Here is a 25,081-nt window from a genome sequence, read left to right as displayed (position 1 = left end):
CACTTGCTCAGGCTGTCAGACCCCCTGCAGCCTCTGATACTGTTCCCCCCACTGGATGTGATCCCCACTCAGCATCTGTGGCTGCTGTGAAACAGGTGAGAGCTAAGCATTTGTTATTGTCCACCCCCCACACAGATTCTCACATCAGTTACTACTTCAGGTGGGCACTGGACTTGGCTTTGTCTTGGCAGGTCCTAGTGACCTGACTTCAGCTTCACCTGTCAGATGTTTTGGCATGTGAGCAAGCAGAGGCCCTGTGAAGTTTCCCACTTCAAGCAACATCTTCTAGGTCAGATCAGGAGGAGGCACTGATCACAAGAACTCCCAGCTGAGGATTGTATTTCAGAGGCAGTGGGATGGAGAAAGCCAAGAGCTGCTGGTGTGAAGGCAGAACAGGTGAGGTTTATTTGTGGCAGGCCTCTGAAGTCAAGCTGCCTCCCCTGCAGCAAAGTGTGTTCCCTTGGGTCCCCCTCCCCTGCAGCCTCAGCCCTCCCCCTTGGCCCAGCACCCTCCTTCAGGTGAGCTTTAGATGCTGTCTTCCAGCAAGAGGGGCCTGCCCCGCTGGGGGGGACTGCTTCCCAGTCTCCATGCAAGGGCAAACTGCAGCATTTTGAGAGAGGCCTCTCCTGCAGGAGCACCTCCAGAGCTGTCCCAGCCTGGCCGCGGGGCCTCGGCCTCCCCCTGCAGGTGCTGCTCGGAGGAGCTGAGCTCTAAGAGTCCTTTGTCTTCCCCTCCTTTTTCGCTCTCGCAGCCATTAAGGTGAAGAAGAGCCTGGGGAAGAGGTTCCTCAGGTAGACAGCCAGGGAGGGCGTCAGGCCAGCCACCAGCACCTCCTTCTTCTTCTGTCCCACTGCACTGAGGACCACCTGGGCGACCTCTGCTGCTGTCTGTCCTTCAGCTGTGCTCTTGTCCATAACTGCCAAAGGAAAGCTGAGTAAGCACCACAGCAGCAGGTAAGCCCAGGCCTCAACTGTCTAGGGAAGCTCAGTCGTGGGGGGGGGGTGTTCTGTTCCTACCCTGCACCCAGCATTTTCTGTTGATCCCTCAGGGTGAGCACTGCAAGCACACTTTGGAGTAACTCAGTTGAGCTTCACAGGCTCACAGGATGTCAGGGGTTGGAAGGCACCCAAAGAGATCGAGTCCAACCCCCCTGCCAGAGCAGGACCATACAGCCTAGCTCAGGTCACAGAGGAACACATCCAGACAGGCCTTGAAAGTCTCCAGAACAGGAGCCTCCACAACCTCTCTGGGCAGCCTGTTCCAGTGCTCTGTGACCCTCACAGTAAAGAAGTTTCCCCTTGTGTTGAGCTGGAACCTCCTGTGCTGCAGCTGACATCCACTGCCCCTTGTCCACTCACAGGGAGCAAGTGAGCAGAGCCTGTCCCCTCCCTCCTGTCCCCCAGCCCTCAGATATTTATGAACACTTACTAAATCCCCTCTCAGTCTTCTCCAGACTAAACAGCCCCAGGTCCCTCAGCCTCTCTTCACAGGGGAGATGCTCCAGTCCCCTAATCATCCTTGTAGCCCTCTGCTGGACCCTCTCCAGCAGATCCCTGACCCTCTCCAAGTGGGGAGCCCAAAACTGAACAGGGTACTCAGGATGAGGTCTCTCCAGGGCAAAGTAGAGGGAGAGGAGAACCTCCCTGGATCTGCTTGAGATGCTTTAGACAGGTTGAGATGCTTTAGACAGAGGGCAGAAGATCCTCTCTCACCTCCATAGCGAGATCCTTCTGCTGTCAGAGCATTGAGGGAGAGGTTGGTCTGAATGTACCCAGGGCTCACAACTGTCACCTCTATGTCGTACTGCTCCACCTCTGCTCGCAGGCAGTCGAAGAAGGCCTGGATGGCATGCTTAGAGGCAGCATCTGGAAAAGAGGGAGAGGGCTCTGCACTGAGGGGAGGAGCAGGGCTGAAGCAGGATTCACTCCCCTGGATGGGTTTTTCACTGCAGTGCAGCCACTTCTCAGCGGGAACCCAGCAGCCCTTCCCCAACCTCTTGGTTTGAGTTTGTTTTAGTGGATGGCAGCAACAGGTAGTGGGAGTGAGAGGCAATTTAGGAAGGCAGAATGTAAATACTTGCCTTGGAAGCTGGCTGGGATCCTGAGCCTACCACCAGAGCCATGCCAAAGCACTGGGGGGGAAACCAAGCTGCCTCCCACTCATGATAAAGGAGGCACAGAGCCTGGCTTGGGGAGTGTGAGATAAGGCTGGGGCTGGGGGAGCATGATGACAGCACCAGAGGGCAGAGCTGGCTCTGCCTGCACAGAGCTTCATGGACTGACAGAGCCTGGCTGCAGGCAGGTGAAAACCTGGTGCCCCAAGCAGACAGGAGGAGAGGAGTGTGGCCCGGGCCAGGACTTCCCCATGAAATGGCTGAGTGACTCCTTCAGCCCAGCCCCTTTCCCCCAGCCACTTGGTCACACCACTGTGGCTGCCATCAGCTCCCCATGGCTGCAGAGGTGACACCAGTGCCACAGAGCTTAGTGCAGGCTGCAGCAGGGATCTGAGCTCCCTGCTCACTGTGCAAGTGCTCCTCAGAACATCCCTTCCCACGTTCATGTCTCTCTGCAGGCAGCTGGAGAGGTTTGTATGCCCAGGGCTCACCTTTTGGTTCCACCTTGTGTAAGGCTTTCCCCACTCATCTCACCAGTGTTATTGCTGGTCATAACTGAGTTGGCATGAAGAGTCTGCTGGATCAAGATATCTCTTAGGCTTTTGGGTTTGGCCTCAGTTGTGTTCTGGCACTTTCATAACTTAGTATTAAACCAGAAGGTTCCTTCTGTCTTAGAGGAGATTAAGCAGGCAAGCAGCCAGGACAACAGACAGCAGCATGGTGGAATGTAATCAGGCTTTCAAGTGTGCAGACAGGATGGCCCAGCTGTGTTCAAGACACTGAAACCACATTCCCCTTCTCCTTCTTCACCACCTTTAGGAGAGGGCTCAGCTTTGGTGTTTGAGTGCCCTTCTCAACAGCTGGCAGGGATCTGTGACCACACTGAGGCTGATGCAGAGCTCTGCCTTCCTCTGCATGCAGCCAGCTCTACAGAGAGCTAAATGGGGAAGCAGTAGCCAAGTGCTCATTCAGCCTGGTGCCCCAGATATGCTGTCCCCATCTTCTGTGGAGGTACTTACAGGCAGACCTGAAAGGAATGCTAATTTTGCCTTGAATGCTGCTGATGGCCACAATGTGGCCTTGTCTCCTCTTGATCATGGAGGGCAGAAGTGCTAGCAAAAAGACAGAAAAGAGCCCTTCAGAAGAACAGTCCTGCTGGTGAGAATCAATGCTTCCAGAGCATCAGAATCCAGAATGAACCAGGCTGGAAAAGAGCTTGGAGATCACTGAGTCCAACCCATCACCCAACACCATCTGATCAACTAAACCATGGCACAGAGATGCTTCAGTGAATGACAAGATCCCTGCTCAGCACAGGGCCTGGGCCCTGCAGGGCATGCCTCTGACTTAGGCTTCAGTGCTTGGGATGTCTGTGATGAAGCTTGAGGCTGGCTGGGACGTTCACTATGAGGAGCCTCCTGGTGCCAGTGAGGCTGCACAGAAGCTGTTAGAGCAGCTGTGGCCTCCCACAAGCATGCTCAGGGGCCCTTGCTCTTTCCTCCCACCAGCACATCTTGCAGTCTCCTGCAGCTGGCACACTGCAGGCTGAGCTTTCTGGGTAACTGAAGAAGCTTCCCTACATCCCACACTGCCTTCTCTGGGGTTTTCCCAGCCCTAACCAACCTCTCTTCCTAAGTCCCTGCCAGACCAGAGTCAAGAGGTGCTTCCACCAGATGGTGTTTCTGATCAGGTGCTTCCCATGGACTTGTGCCCAAGCATCTCCTGCCCATAACCTCTGACCCTGTCCTGCACCAGACACAGTTAGACACAGAGGTTAAGCTGTGCTTAGCTGTGTTGGCCTGCAGAAGGCACCAGCCAAATCCACTGTGCCCCCTGTGCTCTGGATCACAGATACCTTTGGTGAGGGCTATGGGGCCAAAATAATTTGTCTCCATCACTTTCTTGTGCACATCCAGGCTGGTGTCCACGACCCTGCCACGGAAGCTGATGCCTGCGTTGTTGATCAGGATGTCCACGTGCCCCAGGTACTTCAGGATCTCTTCAGCAGCACTGACCACAGCTTTAGTGTCTGAGAGGTCAAACACCACGGTGTGAGGTTTGTGTGTCTGTGAACAAACAACAGGCAGCAAGGAGCAGGTCAGGCTGTGCTCAGTGTGCTCCTGAGGGGAGGAGCGTTTGGGCCGCCCAAGCCTTGTGCAGCTGCACTGCAGCAGCTCCCTTGGGGAGCACTGCATAGAATCAGCCAGGTTGGAAGAGACCTCCAGGATCATCCAGTCCAACCTAGCACCCAGCCCTATCCAACCAACCAGACCATGGCACCAAGTGCCTCAGCCAGTCTTGTCTTGAAGATCTCCAGGGAAGATGACTCCACCACCTCCCTGGGCAGCACATTCCAAATCACTCTCCCTGTGAAGAGCTTCCTCCTCACCTCCAGCCTGAACCTCCCCTGGCACAGCTTGATACAGTGTCCTCTTGTTCTGATGCTGGTTGCCTGGGAGAACAGACTGACCCCCACCTGGCTACAGCCTCCCTTCAGGCAGTTGAAGACAGCAATGAGGTCTCCCCAAGAGAGAGGCAGGTTGTGATCTCACTCTCTGTGCCCCTGTAGCCTGGCCCTTGCACTGGAGCTCAGGGAAGGGGCAAGGGAGGTCCTCCTCAACTACTAAAGTTTTCTATTGTCTTATTAAAGAAAGGGCATTGGGAAAAGCCAAAAAATGAAGCCCTGTGTCTTCTGCAGGAGCCAGCAGTGCCAGTGCAAGGTCCAAGGGGTCTGGGCAGCCTGCCCCTGCGTGCTTGCACTGCCACTACCAGGCAGGGAGTCCTCCCCTCAGCTTGCTCTCGTAGGGCTGTCACAGGATGCAGCACTACAGCTCAGTGTGCTCCCAGGGCAGTACCTGTCCCAAACCACACAGCTCTATTTTTCCTGTTGCTCAACAGAGCAGAGCAGTTCTGTCCCTTCTGCAGTAACCCAAGGAGAAACCCCAGCCCCATGAGGCAGCAAGCAAGCCTCTCCCCCACGGCCCCAGGCTTACGTTCTTGCGGTGGTTGGTGCCGGTAGACAGCTGCTGTGCCAGGTCCCTCAGCTTCTCACTGTCTCTGCCACAGAGCACCAGCTTGGAGCCAGCTGCATGGAAGGCTCTTGCACACTCTTTGGAGGAAGAGAGAAAGGTAGGGATTGGAATGATGGAGACACCAGCAGAGCCACATCATACCTGCTGAGAAGGTAAAGCTGCTGTTAGCTGGCAGGGATCTGTGGTGGCTTTGTGACCCCTGAGTGCTAGGCTGACTGCCAGGGAGCTCACAGCAAGAGGCCAAATCTGCAGTGCCTTGGACAGGCAGGTGACAGCAGGGAAGCAGCTGGTGTGCCCCCAGGGACTCTGCTGGTGGTGCAGTTACACATCCTGCCCCAGCAGCTGGGCTGAGTGGTGAACTCCCAGGAGTTTCAGCTCCAGCAAAGGTTTTGGAAGCCTGGAAGCCAGTGGATTCATCAAGGTGATCCTCTTCCATCAGGAAAAGGCTGAGGAGGGGAAGCCATCCTGTTGTCCTCTCAGTGGAAAAGGGAGGCAGTGGCAAGTTCTTCTAGCCTCCTACCCTGATCCAGGGAGACAAAGTGCTCATTTGGACAAGAGGTGCCAGGGGAGGGTAACAGAGAATGCAGTGATGAGAGGTAGCCTGGTGTGCCATTAATAACTGGGGGTGAGGGGACAGGGTAAGACCTGGGCAGTGAGGCAGTGAGGGGGGGAAATGTCACTGCACAGCAGTGGAAATCTACACACCCAGCAGCACCTTCATCTGCCAGCCTGTCACAGCTGGGAGCTCTCTCCTGAGCTGCCAGGTCTAACTCTTCCTTGTGTGCAAGACAAGTTGTTTTAGCACTCCCAGCACCTTGGTTGTGACAGGTAGAGGAGATGACTTCATCTTCTCTGGGCTTATTTATCCTTAAGGATGAAGCCACATGCAAAGACAGCATCAGCTTGAGCTCAACTTGTTCTCTAAATGTACTCATCCTACTGAAAGGCCTTGACAGCAGAGAGCATCTTGTCTTCTCTCCTGGAAGCTTTTAAAGCCATTAGAGAAGGCCCAATTAAAAGAGTGCATCCACTCAGAGAAGGGAGGGGGGAAAACCCAACCCAGCTCGGGGTTTACACAGGAAAATCAACCTGAGCTGGCAGTGTTGGGTGAATAGTTGGATGTGATGGCCTTTAGAGGTCTCTCTCAAGCAGCATGGGTCTCTAAAATGACACTGACTGGCAGTTTGAAGTTAGAATGGGTGGGTTTGTACCACAGGAGAAAAGGCAGGGAGGAGGAGTGGGGAGTAGGCAGAGTACCTGGAGGTGCAGCACACATGAATGCAGAACCAGTCTTAGAGAAAACAGAAGAGGCTGCCCTGGGGGTTGTGCAGCCTCCCTCTCTGCAGGTACTCAGAACCTGCCTGGGTGTACTCCTGTGAGATCTGCTCTGGCTGACCCTGCTCTGGCAGGGGAGCTTGGACTGGATGAGCTTCCAAGGTCCCTTCCAGCCCCTAACGTGATTCTGTGAAACAATTTGGCTCCCTGGCTTGCTCAGGCTTTAGAGAAAGGGCTGCTGGCAGCACAGGAGCAGCAGGGCTTCTTCCTTGCTTTGAGGCCCAGTTTCTGCAGGGTGGGTAACCTTCTCCTTCCCAAGGGCTGATGCTTGCTCTGCAGGGTGGGTAACCTTCTCCTTCACCAGGGCTGATGCCTGCTTGCTCTGCAGGGTGGGTAACCTTCTCCTTCACCAGGGCTGAAGCTTGCTTGCTCTGCAGGGTGGGTAACCTTCTCCTTCACCAGGGCTGATGCTTGCTCTGCAGGGTGGGTAACCTTCTCCTTCACCAGGGCTGAAGCTTTCTTGCTCTGCAGGGTGGGTAACCTTCTCCTTCACCAGGGCTGATGCTTGCTCTGCAGGGTGGGTAACCTTCTCCTTCACCAGGGCTGAAGCTTGCTCTGCAGGGTGGGTAACCTTCTCCTTCACCAGGGCTGATGCCTGCTTGCTCTGCAGGGTGGGTAACCTTCTCCTTCACCAGGGCTGAAGCTTGCTTGCTCTGCAGGGTGGGTAACCTTCTCCTTCACCAGGGCTGATGCTTGCTCTGCAGGGTGGGTAACCTTCTCCTTCACCAGGGCTGAAGCTTTCTTGCTCTGCAGGGTGGGTAACCTTCTCCTTCACCAGGGCTGAAGCTTTCTTGCTCTGCCTCTTGCAGGGCTCTGTGAGCTCTCTCTCCAAGCTCAGAGCAATATAGGAACCTTCTGCTTAGTACTGCTTCGTTCCCAGAGATGCCCCTTCCACAGCCCTCCCTGCTTGTCCCACCTTTTGGCACTTACCCTTTCCCAGGCCAGAGGTAGCCCCTGTGATCACCACCACTGCTTCCTGCAGGTAAGCTCTCATCCGCATCCACTGCAGCAGCCGGAAGAGGCCGAAGATGCCCAGGCTGCCGACCAGCAGCGGGACGATGACTGTGCTGGTGAAATCCATCAGCTTGCCTTTCTGAACACTCTTCCTAGGGCCACAAGGTGAAAGCAAAGAGACCACTTCACCACCAAGGAAGTCAGCAGAGGTTTGAAGGCTAGGGAAGTCCTTTCTCGAAGCCCTGCCTCAGACCACCAATAAACCAAACCCCCCCCGAGGGATCTTGGAGGGATTTCCTCATCCCTGCAGCCAGACTTCCACAAGTCCCCAGCAGTAGCCCATGTCAAGCACTTGAATGCTAATCTGAACAAGCCAGCAGGCCACTTGGCCCTGGATCTTGCCAGATGTCAAGTAGCAAACTTGGGCTGGGAGATGCTGCTCCCACTTCTGCTCTTGCACCAAGTGGATTGGGAGAGGCAGCTCCTCGGGGCTGGGATATGCCTCTGCACTCTTCTGCTGCTAATGAAACCTCTTAGATGTTGCTAGGGCAGCCACTACCACAGTATCAGTGTGCAGAGGCCAGTTACTGTGTGTCAGCCCAGATGGACAGAAGCCAGGCTGCCTCTGGAGGCTCAGAGTAAGGCTCCTCTCTGACCTCTGTGCCTCCAGCTCCCCTGTCTGTCACCACCTCACCTAGTAGCAGAGAAGTTCTCTGATTCAAATGAGCCACAGGTCCAAGCTCCTAGCCTAAGGCCAACATTAATTGTGCAGCTTAGCAGCAGGAAGCTGTGCCCTAATATCCTGAAATGAAACCTGTCAATGAAACCCAAGCTGAAGGGATCTAGGAGATGTAGCTCATCCTTGCAACCAGATTCTGATACCAGGGCAGAGCCCTAAGCTCCCTCCTAAGCTCCTGCCTTCAAGGCAGTAGTGTGTGTTACAGCTTACTACATGGCCAAGCAGCAAGTGATACTTCTGCTCTAAGAAAGGTCACTCATTTTGTGTCCAGCTCTGGGCCCCTCAGGCTAGGAAAGATGTTGAGATGCTGGAAGGTGTCCAGAGAAGGGCAACAAAGCTGGGGAGGGGTCTGGAGCACAGCCCTGGGAGGAGAGGCTGAGGGAGCTGGGGTTGCTTAGCCTGGAGGAGAGGAGGCTCAGGGGAGACCTTCTTGCTGTCTAGAACTCCCTGAAGGGAGGTTGTAGCCAGGTGGGGGTTGGTCTCTTCTCCCAGGCAGCCTGTGACAGAACAAGAGGACACAGTCTCAAGCTGTGCCAGGGGAGGTTCAGGCTGGATGTGAGGAAGAAATTCTTCCCAGCAAGAGAGATTGGCCATGGGAATGTGCTGCCCAGGGAGGTGGTGGAGTCACCATCCCTGGAGGTGTTTAGGAAGAGCCTGGCTGAGGCCCTTGGTGCCATGGTTTGGTTGATCAGATGGTGCTGGGGGATAGCTTGGACTCGATGATCTCAAAGGTCTTTTCCAACCTGCTCTGTTCTATTCTGTTCTATTCTATTCCATTCCATTCTATTCTCCCCTGTATAAACCCCCCAGCTGTTCAGTTGGATGCCCCAGGGAAGTCAGCTGCCATCTGCACACCTTCTGGGTCACAGGTAAGCTAATATTTAGGTTTGATTATCTCCCTTGCTGTGCAGAGGGACTTTGATCTGCCAGCTAGGTCTCTGCCAGGGAGACCTGGGAAAGGGCTGGGCATGCACTCCTGCACTACTCCAGACAGGAGGACAGTGTGGGAAGCAGAAAGCAAGAGGTCAGTGGTGGTGCTAAGCCAGCCTTTGGTGTCCTTAAGCAGGACTGAGCTCATGTGGAGCTGAGGGGGGGGCAGAGGCTCTGTGTGCTGTGGGACAGAGCTAACGTGGCACATGTCAGGCAGAGGTGGGACTGCAGCTGCTTAGTGACCAGCCTGCCTTGCCAAACCAGCAGGGAAGGGTACACAGTGAGCATCTCTGAAGGCAGGGCTAGAACACAACAAACCAACCTCCAGAGAGCTGAGCTAGCTCTAAGTAAGCTTGACCAGGCCTAACATCAGAGCCATCACCTTAGCAGCCAGCTTTCCCCAAGGTCCTATGGAGCTTCCCCTTCCTGAGCTAAGCCAAAGTGCTCCTGTGTGTAACACAGTGCAGCAGGACAGACAGGCTCCTGCAGGCAGAGGCAGCATGCCCAAAGTGGGAAGTCAGAAAGCCAGCAGAAGGATTAAAGTTAGGCTGTTGGCAAAGCACTGTGTGAGCACAGCAGCCAGCTGCTGAGGGCAGGGCCTTGTTCCTCCACCTCCTTGTGCTGAGCACACAGGCTGTGGAGCTGGTACTGATTCACAGCAGAGGGCTGCCAGAACTGATTTAAGGTGAAGAGTGTTGCCCTTAAAATAATTCCTGGGAAGGAGCTGTTCAGACACAAGGCCACTGGCTGCCCTTAGGCTGGGTGAGGAGTCCTCCTCCTCCTCCCTGGGTACTGTTCAGTTAGTCATTTAAAGCAGCTGCCCTCTTGATGTTGGCCCTGGTGTGTGGGTTTTTTGCTCTCAGAGCTCTCTGGAGATTGAGGAGGTGTGGGCAGAGGCAGCAGGTGCTGTGCTGACACTCAGCAGCATTTTGGAATCCAAAATCTTCAGCTCCCACTTAGGACCTTTCATTCTTTCCAGAGTGGGAGCTGGCAGGTGAAGTGGCACTGCCTGGGGGAGCCTGGGGCGAAGGCACCAGAGCCAGCAGGGCCAGGGAGGGGATTCTCCCCCTCTGCTCCACTCTGCTGAGACCCCACCTGGAGCATTGTGTCCAGTTCTGGAGCCCCTGGGACAGGAAGGATCTGGAGGTGCTGGAAGGTGTCCAGAGAAGGGCCATGAGGATGAGCAGAGGGCTGGAGCTGCTCTGCTGTGAGGACAGACTGAGGGAGTTGGGGCTGTTCAGTCTGGAGAAGAGAAGGCTCTGAGGAGACCTAATTGTGGCCTTCCAGGATCTGAAGAGGGCTACAAGAAAGCTGGGGAGGGACTTTTGAGGGTGTCAGGGAGGGATAGGACTGGGGGGATGGAGCAAAACTAGAAATGGGTAGATTCAGATTGGCTGTGAGGAAGAAGTTGTTCCCCATGAGGGTGGTGAGAGCCTGGCACAGGTTGCCCAGGGAGGTGGTGGAAGCCTCATCCCTGGAGGTGTTTGCAGCCAGGCTGGATGTGGCTGTGAGCAACCTGCTGTGGTGTGAGGTGTCCCTGCCCATGGCAGGGGGCTTGGAACTGGCTGATCCTTGAGGTCCCTTCCACCCCTGGCAATTCTATGATTCAATTTGCTGCAAAACCCAGAGGAAAACAAACCAACAACCTGCTGTGATGAGAAGGAGAAATCACAGCCAGAAAAGAGCCCCATCCACACAAAAAGAAAAGTGAAGTTGCAAGACAGAGGCTGGGGGAAGAAGGTAAAAAGCATAAACCCCAGCTTGGGCTAAAGAACACTTGGAAGGAGCTAAAGGCATCCCAGGGCAGGTAATGCCATGGATGTCACATTAAAAGCCTGGGAGAGGGCAGGTGGATCTCCACATCTCATTTGAGGTGGACTGGGTATCCTCAGGGCTCTTGCTCCAGGGTCTGAGAGCCCACTGGCAGCTGTGCTCAGAAGTGTGGCTATTCATGCTGGGGGGGGGGGAAAAGTCATCTTAATCCTTGGCAGCTAATGTCTGTGGGCAGGGGAGAAGCCACTGCTCAGGAGTGCCTCACATAAAGCCCTGGAACTCTCAGTTCTCCTTCCCAACAGGCAGGACTGGAACAGGCAGGGTGGTAGAGGGCAGGAATGAGCACACCAATAGCATAAGCACATTGCAAGGGACTGGAGGCTACCTGAAAAGCTTACCATGAAAAACCCAAACCCAACCCACCCCCCACAGCCATCCCCTCCAAAACCTTTCCCCTTAAAACACAGCCAGGAGCTTATGCTGTGCAAGGCAGGACAGGGATTGCCAAAGGAAGGAGGCTCTCAGTTAGTAAGGTCAGGGACATGCTAGAGGTGGCAAAGAGGAGCTCCAGTCCTAGGAGCAACTAACCCCCTGGCCCTTGCCCTCAACAACAGCCATTCTCCTTCAGCTTCACCTAGAATCACATTGTCCCTGCCATGACAAATGGCAGCAACTGGGAGGCTATTTTCAGAGCTCAAAAGGTGTCATTTAAAAGGATAAAAGGCAGGCCCAAAACAACCACCCCTTGTTTCCCTGCAGCAGCCCTTGCCCAGCAGCAGAGCAGCTCTCTCCTCCATTAGCTACCAGCCTTAGTCTGAAGAAAGCAGAGTGTCCTACCTTAGGAAAGCCCTCACTTGCCAGGGGCCCTGTGGAGTGGTGGCTCTCTCTGCTCCTTTAACAGCACAGACCTGACTTAAATTTGGATGTGGGCAGCAGTCCAGGTAGAGGCTCTGCCCAACACTGGGCACAGCCAAGGACTGCCTCTGAAAGTGAGCCTCTGGGCTGTGACCTTTCCAATGGGGGTAACTTAACCCCAGCCTGAAAAGCTGGAGGGGAATTCAAACTGAGACAAAACTCACAGCACCCTCTGCTCCTGGCTGAAGAGTGTCTAGCACTGGGGCAGAGGTGTGCTGCTGAGGGACACACCAGGCTTGGGAGGTAGAGAATGCCTGGAACTGATGATCTTCAAGGTCTGTTCCACCCAAAACCATTCTGTGAATGCAGAGCATCTCTAAAGAGCAGTCTGAGGCTCTCCACACTCTAGGTGGAAGGAGAAAGAGGTAACTTGTGCCTCAGCTGTCGCTGGAGGTGTTCAGGAGGAGACTTGACAGGGTGCTTGGCTGCATAGTTTAGTTGGTTGGGTGGTGTTGGATGATAGGTTGGACACCATGATCTTGAAGGTCTCTTCCAACCTGGTCTATTCCTATTCCATTCTATTCTATTCCTCAGTGTGGTTAGCAGTGGGGGCACCCTGATGGTGCAGTGCACAGCCTGAAATGGGCACTGTGCTAATTCAAACAGACATCACCTTTCTTTTTTCCTGTCCTCCCTTAGGATTCTTGAGAGCTCTGAGCACCCCTGACCAGCAGCTGAGCTTCTCATCCCACTCTGCATCAAACCCCAGTGCTTACTGGGCAAATGGGAACTCCCTCCAGCAGCCCAAGTCCACCACCTCCCTCACAAGCCAAGGCAGGGAGAAAAGGAAGACATGCTTGTGTCTTACACCAGCCAAACAGTTTCCTTCACCCAGCTGCTTTGGAAAGAACATCTAAGCCAGGGGCTGGGGAAAAAAAAAAGCCCTATGGCATTGTCTGTTAAATCAGTGAGTGCATGGAAGCCAAAGGGGAACCTCCTGATACTTTCTCTGCTGCAGATGCTCCTCATAAATGGACCCCAAAAATCATTCAGAACCCAGTGAGAAAAGAGAGTGACTACCTCAGGCCAAACAGCTGAGCTACTAAAATGCCAGGGGGCACTTCCATGCTCACATCATCAGCCCTCAGACCACAGCTCTCCAGGCAGAAAATAAGGTTAACCAAACAACAACAACAACCACCCCACCCCAAACCACTGCTGTCTTCAGAAAGCAGTCAAGCTCCTAAGAAGGAACACAGGAATGGGAGAGAGCTCCTCCCTAGCAACACAAGCACCTCAAACAGAAGCCAGAGGAATGGTTTCAGGGGAAGGAAAACGCCAACCCAGCTGGAGTCTGCTGAAGAAATGATGGCAGCTGGAGAGCTCAGGAGTGGCAGGGAAGTGCTGTGCACTAGTGGCTGGGCAGCCTTATTGGCAGGAGCTGAGTTCAGCAGTTGGAATATTCTGAATTGACTTTTTTCCAGTGGGATTTGACCAAGCTGCTCTCTCTCCCCAGCATTACTTGAGGAAATGCCTGGGACAGCCCTCTGCCGTGTTTCAGTAGCCACTCAGCAGCCTGCCTGTGTCTTTAGAGAATTGTTGTGCAAAGTAACCACCTCCTGCCACAGTACAGGGAGGGAGGCCACCCGAAAACCTGCCTGGACCTGAGAGCCCAGCTCCCTGCAACCCTTCCTGCCACCTTCATTCACTTAAAAGCTTCACTGCCCACCGTCCCACTTGAAAATCCTCTACTGCTGTTCGGGATACGATCCAAGTGACATAACTAGGGAATTACAACATCTGCCGTGCCAGAGAAAGTGTTTCCCAAACCAAGACTCGCCTGAAAGGCAGTGAGAAAACGCGAGCTGGCTTACTGCCTTTCCCCAGCCTGATTGACGTCTGTGACGGCTGTAACAGCGGTGGGCTCTGCACTTGAGCCCCCAGGGTTACCCTGCACGCAGATCAATGCTGCCTTCGCCCAACCGCATTCACCAGGCCTCCGTCTGTGGCACCCCCGCCCCGCCCCGTGGGTTCCCCGAGGGAGTTCGGCGGTGTAAGAGCAGAGAGGCACTGAGCCCGTGGCCCCCGCAAGGTCACACCGGGGAGCCGCAGGCACCTTCCGCCCTGGTCGCCGGCAGGAAGGAGACGCCCCACTGCCGGGAGCGGCCCAAGGCGGCTGGGCCGGGGCTAAGGGGACAGGGAGCCCTCCGGGGCCGCCGGGCCCTACCTGGCTACTTCTGTCACCATGGCCACCGCCGGACGTGCCGGGGCGGCGCGGGGCGCATGCGCCTGAGGCGCGGCCCGGAAGAGGCGGGGCTTCCGCCAGAGCAACCAATGGCAGGCGTCTCCTCCGCGAGGCGGCCGGAAGCTGCTGTGCCGCCGGTCCATGGCGGGTGCTGCCCGGGGGGGCAGCGGTGCTCCCGCCGCAGGGTTCCGCCCCGCGGGTCTGCCCTCCTGATCCGCAGCTCAGGCCGTGCTGGGCCGTTCCCGCGCCCCGCGGCTCTTCGCCGTGACCGTGGGGCTGTAGTCTTTCCTGTGGGCATCGCTGCGCCCGTAGCTCCTTCCCGGTTTGCCTCCGGCCCAGCTGCTCGCTGGGATTTGCTGAAGGGGGCAGCGAGAGCCCGAGCTGCTGCCACCTGCTCAAGGGAAGGCAGGAATGTGTCTGCTGTGAGCAGCTGAGCTGGGCCAGCTGTGGCTTCAGAGACTCCTCTGTGATTAGCAGTTTGCTGTCCCAAGGGCATCTGTGGTGAGGTTGGAAGATCTGCCACTGGCTGTGGCCCTTGGTTTGTGTGCATGTTGCTGATGGCACTACCCTGAATCCTCTGCTCTTCAGTGCTTGAGTGAAGATGGAGAGGCTGCACCTGGGACGCTGTGCAGTGCACAAGGAGCAATGGGTGAAGAGAAAGAGCCCTCTCTGGAGAGTCCCTTTCCAAGCTGTGATCCAGGGGAAATCTGATTGCTCTGTTTCCAAACGAGCTCTCTGCAGTGAGCCTCAACAGACTGCAGCAGAGGAATGGAAGCCTGTGGCCTGGATGTGCCACAGATTCTGTAGCTTTAACTGTCTCTGTGTGGTGTGGGGTGATAGGTTGGACTTGATGATCTCAAAGGTCTTTTCCAGCCTGGTTAATGCTGTGACTCTGTTGAGGTAAAGGCACAGATAACAGGCAGTAGAGAGCTGCCAGACTGTGGCACAACCAGGACCTTGGAAACCAAAGCCTCAGGAGTCCCCAAATCCCCAGGGACTCAGTGGTGTAAGAAGCTTTTGCCACGAGGAAGTAAAGGGTTCAAGGCCTCATCCCAGCCCAGGGAGCTTTTCCACCTATTTGTTATGGTGTGTGTGAGCAGAAGATAATTCAGAGGCAGTTATCCAGAGACAAAGGCAGCTAAGCCCACATGTCTCCCTGTCAACAGCAGCAAGATGAAAGGGTAGCCTTTTATGACAGCCATGTAGAAGACAATTCTGCAACACATTCTTATGATAACAGCGTTCTGCCCCTCTCTTCTAATAAAGAAAACACAATGAAGCTGGAAATTCATTTCAGTAAGTTTGCCATTAGTAAGGGAGTGATAATTTGGGGGAGGGGAAAGGGGGAAAGCATTCAAGATCTTCCCAAGATCTTCCCCCCCAAAAAATGATGACATTCTGAAAGGCCTGGTTGCTGATGCACTTTTCTGGCTGCAGGACAAATGCAGGATGAAAGGAAAGAAGAATTTTGTTTACACAAATGGAATTGAAAGAAAAAAAACAACAACCCCAAAAAAAGAGCCCAGCCCAGAAGAAGGTTGGTTGTGTTTGGGCAACCTTAACTGGAAGCTGCAGTCACTTCAGGCTGCTGAAAACCAGAGCTGGGAAAAGCCATTTCAAACCTCTTTTCTCCCACCAAAGTGGGGCAGGCAGTGTCGCCTGCCACATTCTCCTGCTGAGAGGACAGCAGTTGCCTGAGATCTCCATCCAAGCTCCTGTGGCTATATCCTTTCTATCTGCTAGCCTGTTTGTTTTGACAGGGAATAGTCTCTCACCAGCCTGGGAGGTGCTGGCAGAGCTGATTGAAACCAAGTGCTCTGCAGTGATTACACAAGCAGAAGGCTGAGACTGGAGTTGCAGTTCCAGAAGGAAATCCGTTTAACCAACACTTGAATTTGTTGCCTTGATTGAGGTTCTCTTTCCTTAGGCCAACCCAGTGCCATTAGCAACAAATTCACAGTTGATTCAAAGCTGATCATTGGCCCATTGCACACTGAATGGCAGTGAGGTGACAGACTGGTGTCAAAAAGCCTTTGTTCCAGCAGGGTTAGAGAGGAGTCTGTCCTGAACTGAGGACTTTTGGAGGCCTAACTGGTGGTGTAGCCTTCCAAGACTCTACCTGTTGGTTTTATTAGCACTCAGTCTCCTCTTTTGTCTTCTCTAATTGCATCAGTCCAGAGCTGCAAAGGGCTGGAATCCTTTTAGCATTTCAACACTTCCTTGGCAAACATCCTGCTGTTCTGCTGCTGCCCTCCTGGAGGGTAGGAACTCTTCTTTGAGGGGGGAAAAAATTACATAGATATCTATCTCTATATCTCCAAACTCAAAAGAACTACTTGCACCTGGGTTTGGTGACCTCTGCTTTACTGCAGGCATCACTGAATGCAGATCTGCAGCCTTTTCACCCTATTCTCTAGGGGAACAATTTTGTGCTCCAGTTCTTCCAGGCTCTTTTTTGTCACCTTTTTTTTTCCCCCCAAGGAGTGCAGGCTGTAGCTTCTCTCTTGAGAAAAAGCTTTGGTTGCTTAGCCTGAGAGTAAAGATCTGTGCAGATATCCCCACAAGGGATCAGAAACCTTCCTGGGGGAAAATATCCTTGAACTAGTTTGAACTGAAACTCCCAATTTCATGGTGCCTTTGGCTGGAAAATGTAAGTGTTCAAAGGGCTGTGGCATGATTAAAGATTTTCCTGTCAGCTTCTGATGGCAGAGTGCAGGCTCTCCTCCCCTCCCTGCTTGCATAGATTGGGTTTATAGGAGTGAATAAAACCAGAGTAGGGCATTAGGGGAGGAAACAGAGACCTGGGGAGGAAAGAGAGACCCAAGGTGGAAAACAGAGAGAGACCTTCCTGGGGCTTGTCCATTCTTTGCCCCTGCAGCTCTGTGCTGATGGTCATCTGTGCCCTTTCCAGGCAGTGGACCCAGGAAGATGCTCTTGATTTTCATGCCAGCTATAGTTCTGCTTTAGAATTGGACTCTGTCTCAAGGACATCAAACTCCTGTTGGAGATCTCTTGCTGCACACCTGGTCACTGGTCTCTCACCTCTTCTCCCTGGGAGAATGGAGCTCTAGGTTCAGCTCACTGCACCCACAGCAGTTTGCACCACCCAAGTCCTTTATTTGCTTTTGAAAGTTAGTTTCTCTGAGGTTGGTTCCAGTTGTTTACAATTACAGCTTTCTCCAGACCCTGCACTGCAGCATTTCCAAGCTCAGTATGAAAACAGTGCAGACTTAGTGAGACTGCATTTCTGATGTATCCTGATTACCCTGCTGCACATCCCTGATCTTTGCAGCTAGCCCAAAAGCCGGGGAAGAGGGAGCAATAGCCTCTCTCTTCTCCTGCAGCTCAGTCCTCAGACATACAGCACAGCCATTTGAACCCAGCTGAACACCTTCAGGGGAGGTGGTGATGCTTTGTCACCCAGGGAAATAGAGCCATGGCAAAGCTAAGGTGCCATTTCCCCTGCTTTCATTGCTGAGGGGACAGCTCAGGCCCAGAAATATCTCCTACCTGCAGCCTCACTGATCCCAAGATATCCAACCCTGTCTTTCCCTGCTGCCTCTCCTCTTTATTTTGGAGTGGGAAAAGCAGGTCATGCCTGAGGGCTGGGCTCCCAGGTGCTGTAAGGCAGCAGGCACTCACGCAGAGCAGTGTATAAGCTACCCCCCTCTGCTTTTTGGCGGGTTAGGAAAGAGTTAAATGACAACAGAGGGAGAGGCTGTGCTATTGTTCAGGCATCCCTGGGTCCAGGGTGGCTGAGCTCTATTCCCGGATCTGCCTCTGGCTTCCTGCATGACCTTGGGCCGGTCACTTACCTTTTCTTTTCCTTAGCTCCCAAACTCTAACATGGAAATCGTTCTCTTCCTGCGGTGCCGCGTTCCCTGGGGGTTTCAGGGTGGTTGAGACTCTCTGGTGGGAGATGCTGGGGTTGGGGGGGTGGTGGAGAGCACATTTCCACTGGAGCAGTGTTTACAGGGAGGGGAGCAGCGCTTAGGCGCGTTCCTGTTGGCCGGGGTGCGGCGCGGGCTGGGCATGGGGTCACATTTGGGGGGTGGTTATTTTTTGGTGGGTTGGGTGGGTTTTTTTTCTTCAGTAGGCAAACCTGTGGTGAAAGTCACATTCCATTTGTGGTTGCTGCAGCTGCCCCAGAGCCATGCCAGCTGCAGTGATGCTGTTCTGCACTAGATGGTGCTTTTGATCAAAGGTTTGCATCGCTCCGTTCTCCTTCCCCGCGCAGGATTGCCTAATCTTTTTTTGCCTTCCCCCGGTCTCCATTCCTTTCGCCTCTCCTTTCTGTGCTTTAACGCTACGGGGGTCGCTTAATGATGCTGGATGTGGAGCGAGGCTAATCTGGTGCTACTACAGGCGCCGAGCCACCCGCACCCACCAGCCAGCTTCTCGTCTGGGCTTTGCTTTTTGAAGCGTGGATCAGTGCTGCTGGGCTGTGGCAGAGAATTGAATTCTTTCCGTGTTTTCTATTCCCATAAGGAAAAGGCTTCAAAGAGCAGGTCCCCTCCCCCCTCGCTGCTGGTGAAGGGCATTTAGGGAAGCTGGGGAGGGGGGGAAAAAGAGAAGAATCGAGCTCTGGCAGACGCATTTCTTTACCAAACCACTGCCTTTCCCTACCTTAGCAGATTGGTTGTGTTTTGAAAAGGGAATTGCTGCTTTTACATCCGTCTTTGTATTCAGGAGATGGTTACCTAGCCAAGGTCATTGCTGCTGCATGCCAGCATCAAGCAGTGAGCCAGCCTCCCCTTCCTTGACTGAGCATGGATTTCAGGAAGGCTTCCCCAGATGAAGAACGGGAACAGGCTTGAATCTGCCCCTGCGAGGTCCTAAGCTGCTGCTGGGTAGACGACGCCACAAAGAACAGCCTCCCCTTTTACACCGGCAGCACAGGAGATGAATGAAATGGTAATCAAACATTTCCTGTGCAGACATGCACGGGGATGGGTTCTGAGCTCGCCGACTTGAGGCACAGCAGGGTGTGTGGTGCTGTGCTCTCGGCGTCTGGGGCAGTGTGTGCAGAGCAAACCGGGCTGCCTGCCCCCAGCTCCCCAGCCCAGCACACACAGACCCTCCCCACCCTGTGCTGCGCCCTGCTAGGGTCTGCCCTGAGGCTCTCGCCCCTCTGCCATCACTTGGGTTCACATTCCTGTGCTCCTAAGGCTACCTGCAGCCTGTTGTGCCCAGCCCTTCGTGCCAGGCTGCCTTGCACACCACCGCTGTGCATCCAGCCCCTCCCGATGGGGAGGCTGCGAGGTCGCACCGCTGACAGCTCCCTCCCCGTGGCACCTTACAAACGCTAATGAACGGGGCCGGGTTGCTGCCCTGACACCAATCAGCCGTGCACAGATTTACAGTCTGAGGCCAGGAGAGATTATGCTCCTGCCTCTGGCACCACCCCAGCGGCAGCGATTCCGTGCGTGTGCTGCCAAGCCTGCCAGCCCGGTGCCCGCGGCAGCCCTGGCCTCACGTGCTGGCTGCTGCCCAGCTCCGGCAGTGAGGTTCCCCCCGCAGGGCCACTGAGCCGTGCCGGAGCGCAGCGTGACACCCAACTCCTCTTGGGACCGGGAGCTGACAGTGATCTCTTTGTCATGCCCCTCTCGCCGCCTTCCCACCGCACATACATTTGTTCATCATTAGCAAGAGATTGCCGATGACTAAACCCAGGGTCTGCATCGCAGCCAAACCGTTTGTGGGAGCAGCCCAAGAACTGCAGGGTTCAACATCTTAACGAGGAGTGAGAATGTGGGGACAGAGCATTTCCTCACATCTAGGAGATGTGGAGAGCAAACCGCTCTCCCAGTCCCTCCTGGCTGACAGGGGATTGCATCACTGCTGTGTGCAGATTTCTCTCTCTCTCTCTTTTTTTTTCCCCCTTGAAATGTGGTTGGTTTATTGTTTTCCTCTGGTGGAATTTGCCAGCGTGTCCAAAACGATGTGGTTGTGAAATTTAAAGCAACATACCTGTGTGGGGGGAGAGGAATGAGGGGTTTTCACTTTGCAATCTGGCTTCTCCCTCCCTCCCTCCCTCTCTCCTCGCTTTTTTCCCCCCCACATCCCCATGTGTTATGGAGCCAGCTGCTCCCGGAATAGTTTGGGAATGAAATGTCACCGTTTGAAACGGGTGAGTCACACTTTTTGAGGGGAGGAGGGGGGAGAGAAGATGAAATCTGCGGTGTGGCAGAGCTGCTCCTGGTGAGTACAGAGAGGTTTTTAAAGCCCCGGGCTCCCTGAGGATGGAGCGGAGGGGCTTTGAATAACCGCTGCTGGGTGTGTCCATGCCGCCTTCTGCGGGAGCATCTCAAAAACCCTCTGCAAACTTGGGTCGTCTTCCTTAAGGTGCCCACCGCAGCCTCCTACGACAGGACCAGGCTGTGTCTGTCTGGCAACACAGCGACAGTGACTCTTAATTAAGGCTCCCCGCACTGCTCCGAGGTGTGTAATTACAGCGAGACCTGACTTCAGCAACCACCCGAGGGACTAACCGAAAAAGAAAACCCTACAATTCTTTCCCAGAGCAGGAAGCAACAGAATCTCACGGGAGGCATTTGGGGGGAGTATTTCAGGGGAAGTTGATTAAACAAAGGGGGTTCGCTCTGCTGGTTTCTTCTCGGTGTGTCCCAGTCCGAGGATGATGCCTTTAATGTGGTGCGTTAAGATAATCAGGTTTCTGTTGCCCTTCTAAAAGGATACTTGAGCTCTTTTGTCCTTTCACAGATTGCTATTTAAGAAGTGTGAATGGCTGCAAGTGTAGAACTGCTGAAGCTGGAAGAGACCTTTGAGATCGCCAAGTCCAACCTGCTCACCTAGAGGTCACAATGCCGACGCTGCTGCTGAGCCCTTACCACTAAACCGTGGCCCTCAGCACCGCAGCCGGGCCTCTTTTAAATACCTCCAGGGGTGGTGACTCCACCACCTCCCTGGGCAGCCTGTTCCAGTGCCTGAGGGTCCCAGTGCTGACAATGGTCTTGCGAAATGAACCATTGTTTATCAGAAGCCGAGCAGTTGTCCCTGCATGCCCTGCCCTGCCCTGTCCAGTGGTAAAACTATTGAGTCAACAATTTAGGCGACAGTCAAGATCCTGCTCGGGGGTACTGGAACCACCCATTTTCACATCTCTAGCCAGCAGCTCTGCCTAGAAGGTACTAAGAATCCTCTATCTCCAACTAAATGCCACGTATCTGAAGCAGGTAGTGCTTGGACTCGGTGATCTCGAAGGTCTTTTCCAACTGAAACGATTCTGTGATTCTAAGGAAGAGTTGCAATAGTAATGGTGTCTCCCAGAGAGCTCCAGCAGTTCCAGGCTGGACTGATTTTTGAGGTCCCAGCCCCCTGTCAGAGGTCTCTGTGCAGTGCCCGAGGTGGCAGGCTCTGCATTCTGAGCCCAGCTACGGATCTCAGCTGCCAGCTCTCCTGGGCGGTACTGCTGTTCCCAGCACCGAGCTGCGGTGGCCACAGAGGAGACATGCCACCCATTCTGCAAGCCTCTGCTTCACCAGTAATGATCTCCAGCTGAAGGATGGGAAGAAGCTGCAAACAGTCAAGTCATAAATAGTCCCAGTATGGGCTGGCAGCCCTCCCCTCGAATCCCACCTTCAGCAGCGTTCTGAGTACATGCTGGGAGTAACAACTCCCCAGCTGCAGGCCCAGCCATGCAGCTAACTTGGGGGGGGAGGGGGTTGCAAGCACAAGCCCCAGGGGGGTTGATGCCATCCTTGGAAGACTGAGGTAGGAGAAAGGTTTTCTGAAGCCTGCATTTCTGTCTCAACTTTTAGATAGCATTAAGTGGAACCCCAAGCACTCTCCCAGCACTGGATTTGACAGAAATAATCTCTGGCTGCAGGAATTTCCTGCAGAGCCCCAAATGTTGTTTAATATAAGATAGAACAACCTCAGAGCCAGCCTCCAGAAGTCAAATCTGGCTGCTTTTCCACGTGCCTAATTTGCTCAGCAGCAAATCCTACTTATCTGCCCCACTCTCTCCTCTCTTCTGTGTTCTCTCTCTCTTTTTGTTTCCCTTAACTCAGACTGATTCAGTGATTTGGTTGACAAAGAGTTGAAGGAGCAGCACTGCAAGAGCTGTAAGCTGTGGCAGCCAAGCAGGAGTAAGCCAAGGAACCAGGTAAGAACCTATGGGTGCCTATAGGTACCTGCTATGCCATCAAGTTTGAGCTTTCAGATATTCCAGACCAATCATTCTAAGGAATATGGCAGTGGATTCTCAGTTCTGAAGCAGAATGACAGCATTTTAGTCCTCAATATTGTCTCCTCAGTCTCTCTTTCTTCCAGCACAGATGTCTGCCTGCTTTGTTTACCTCCTCAGATCCCTAGTGGGGAACCTAGAGAGACCTTAGAGCAGCCTTCCTGTTGGGGCTCTTCAGTCTGGAGAAGGGAAAGCTCTGAGGAGAACTAATTGTGGCCTTCCAGTGTCTGAAAAGGGCTACAAGAAAGCTGGGGAGGGACTTTTGAGGGTGTCAGGGAGTGATAGGACTGGGGGGAATGGAGCAGAACTAGAAATGGGGAGATTCAGATTGGATGTTAGGAAGTTGTTGCCCCTGAGGGTGGTGAGAGCCTGGCACAGGTTGCCCAGGGAGGTGGTGGAAGCCTCATCCCTGGAGATTTTGAAGGCCAGGCTGGATGTGGCTCTGTTGTGTAGTGTGAGGTGTCCCTGCTCATGGCAGGGGGGTTGGAATGGGATGATCCTTGAGGTCCCTTCCAACTCTGACAATTCTATGATTTGAAGGGGGCCTGAATGATAGCTGGAGAGGGACTTCTTGAAAAGGCATGTAGACATGAGGGGTAGTGGCTTCAAAGTGGATGAAACTCGACATCAATTAGACATTAGGAAGAAATTCATCCCCACCAGGGTGGAGAGGCACTGGAGCAGGTTGCCCAGAGAAGGTTTGGAGACTCCAACCCTAAAAGTGTTCACAGCCAGGTTGGATGGGACCTAGAGCAACCTGCTCTGTAGAAGGTGTCCCTGCTCATGGCAGGGGATAGGAACTAAATCATCTTGAAGGCCCCTTCCAAGCCAAACCATTCTGTGATTCTCTGCTTCCCTTTAGCTTCCATCCACGATAGAGCTGAGCAGGAACAGCAGAAATACTCTATTGAAAAGCAGCTCATTTCTTCCAAGCAAGTTGGTGTCATCTCAAATTGAGTAACAAAAGATGACTTTGCTAATTGTACAGCTCCCTGAAGTTCTGCAGTGAGGAAGCATTTCAAACATAGGTGATGATTTCCTTGGGCATCTTGCCCGAATCAAAGGAGTTTCTTGGGCCTCATCACTCCATGTGGGGATTTCCCAGGCCTCCTGAGGCCACACATCCTCTGCCTCCTGGACCTTAGCAAAAACTTGATACTGAGGTGTGGAAGCCTTCAGACTTCATTCTGAAAGGCTAAAATTACTGCTGATTTGGGGCTGGGGAGGGGAAAAAAAATGATAACAGTAATAAATAAGGACAACTGAAATGACGTTGGACATTCATTAGCAAAGCATTGTCAGAACACAATGGAAGAGCAGACAAAAGGCAGTGCAGATTCTGTGGTATTTCCTAAAGGGCTCCCTTTGGCACATGGCTGGTCCCTGCCAATCCCATGGCATTGTTTTTGGTAATGAATAGAAGCTGAACAGATGATTGTTGCATTGTCCACTAAGTGATTCATTTACATTAAATACTGCTCCAAAAGTAGGCTTTTTGGGTGGGTTTTTGTTGTTATTCTTTTTTAGTCACTTCAGTTATTTATTTGTGCAGTTTAATTGCCCTCTTCTAACTCTCCACTGTACATAATTAGTTCCTGATTGCTTCAGCTGAATTACAGGGGGGTGGAGCTCCTCTGAAGTCGGTGGGCCAACAAGCCCTGACATAAGAAGCAGCATCTCTGCAGTTTCCAAGAGGCTCCATCTTGACCTGCCACCTCCAGCAAACTGCTCCTGCCTTGGCAAGGTGCTGAGGTGAAGCCTCTGCAGGTCCCTAGTGTCCTTGCTCCCCATCTCTGCAAGCTGGGCTATGAATCATAGAATTGTCAGGGTTGGAAGGGACCTCAAGGATCAGCCAGTTCCAACCCCCCTGCCATGGGCAGGGACACCTCACACTACAGCAGGTTGCTCACAGCCACATCCAGCCTGGGGTGAGGCTTCCACCACCTTCCTGGGCAACCTGTGCCAGTCTCTCACCACCCTCACGGTGAAGCACAAAGTACTGCACGAAGCCATCACAGTTCCACTGATTTTCTTGTTAATCTCTGAACTTGGCTGCACCAAAGTTCCTTTAGTAGCCCAGGGCTGCCAGTATGATTCCAGGCTTTTCTTCCAGAGGTCAAAAGTTGTGTTTTGGTTGGTTTGTGTGACAGATGTTGTGTGCCTCAGGGCAGATTGACAGCACTGCAGTTTGAAGCACTTCAGCACAAGGAGCTATTTAGCCCTGAACTGCAGGCTCAGTCATTTGGCTGTACTAAGAGGTGGGGGAGAATGACAATGTACTGAAGGGGTTTTGATGGTTGAAGAATCTGAGGAGGTGAACACCCCAGGGCTTTCCAGCTCCTCTTGTCTGAGAGGTTGCATGACCTGGGATTCATTGATTAGTTGTAGTTACATCTCCATTCAGTGTACCACAAATACAGGTTCAGGTGGGCATTTGGTAATGCCTGTGTGAGAAAGGAGAGTCTGGGGCAAGGAGAGAGGTGAAGGGAATCGTGTTGAGTTGTTGGTGTCATGTGGCTGTCAAGGGTTTTAATCTCCCAGGGCAGAGCAAAGCAGCCTTTGCAGCCTGACATTTTCTCAGGCACTTCTTCAGCCAGTTCAGGCAAAACAAAATCACCGGTCCTGTGCCTAGATATAAAAGACAGAACAGAAGTTTGTTTTGAAGAGTTTCTATGCCTGTACCTGCCAAGATGAGGCAAGAATAAGATTGACTCTGCAACCAGTTTCCAATCAGCTCCTAAGCCAAATGAGGAGGGAGGACAAAGCACACCCCAGTACCACCATAGCCTTCCAGCTGTGAAAGACATCACACTCCAGCTCTCTGCTCTAGCTGCAGAACCTGGGCAGAAGCTGCTGCATGGCTTGCTTAAAGTTTGTGCTTCTGTGTGTGTTGCAT

The 25,081-nt window shown here is 53.5% G+C and overlaps 1 protein-coding gene across 2 annotated transcripts; it reads right to left on the bottom strand.

Annotated features, from left to right (window-relative positions):
* Positions 1-382: 382 nt before the first annotated feature.
* On the bottom strand, positions 383-13,997 carry DHRS7B (dehydrogenase/reductase 7B). Of its 2 annotated transcripts, none has more exons than XM_068146596.1 (7): positions 13,959-13,997; positions 7,411-7,586; positions 5,107-5,222; positions 3,969-4,179; positions 3,133-3,225; positions 1,713-1,865; positions 383-916 (listed from the first exon to the last, which is right to left on the bottom strand). In XM_068146596.1, exons 1-7 carry the CDS (start codon positions 13,976-13,978, stop codon positions 711-713), a joined length of 975 nt encoding a protein of 324 aa, XP_068002697.1. In that variant the 5' UTR covers positions 13,979-13,997; the 3' UTR covers positions 383-710. The 2 variants fall into 2 exon arrangements, with proteins under 2 accessions (XP_068002697.1, XP_068002698.1); XM_068146597.1 differs by lacking the exon at positions 13,959-13,997 and adding an exon at positions 11,714-11,769.
* Between the last annotated feature and the right edge of the window lie 11,084 nt (positions 13,998-25,081).

The sequence above is a fragment of the Melanerpes formicivorus genome, unplaced genomic scaffold (assembly GCF_026170545.1).
Source record: "Melanerpes formicivorus ecotype bairdi unplaced genomic scaffold, bMelFor1.0.p_v2 SCAF_14, whole genome shotgun sequence".
Classification (NCBI taxonomy): domain Eukaryota; kingdom Metazoa; phylum Chordata; class Aves; order Piciformes; family Picidae; genus Melanerpes; species Melanerpes formicivorus.
Note: the sequence above shows the minus strand (reverse complement) of the source record. Positions and strands in the feature narration are given on the sequence as shown.

What these genes read in the sequence shown, in the direction of transcription:
- DHRS7B (XM_068146596.1), bottom strand. Translation starts at nt 13,978, where the DNA reads ATGGTGACAGAAGTAGCCAG. An exon ending in TACCTCTGGCCTGGGAAAGG is followed by an intron (nt 5,223 to 7,410) that starts GTAAGTGCCAAA and finishes CTTCCTCCAAAG; the next exon opens with AGTGTGCAAGAGCCTTCCAT. An exon ending in GCACCAACCACCGCAAGAAC is followed by an intron (nt 4,180 to 5,106) that starts GTAAGCCTGGGG and finishes GTTTGTTCACAG; the next exon opens with ACACACAAACCTCACACCGT.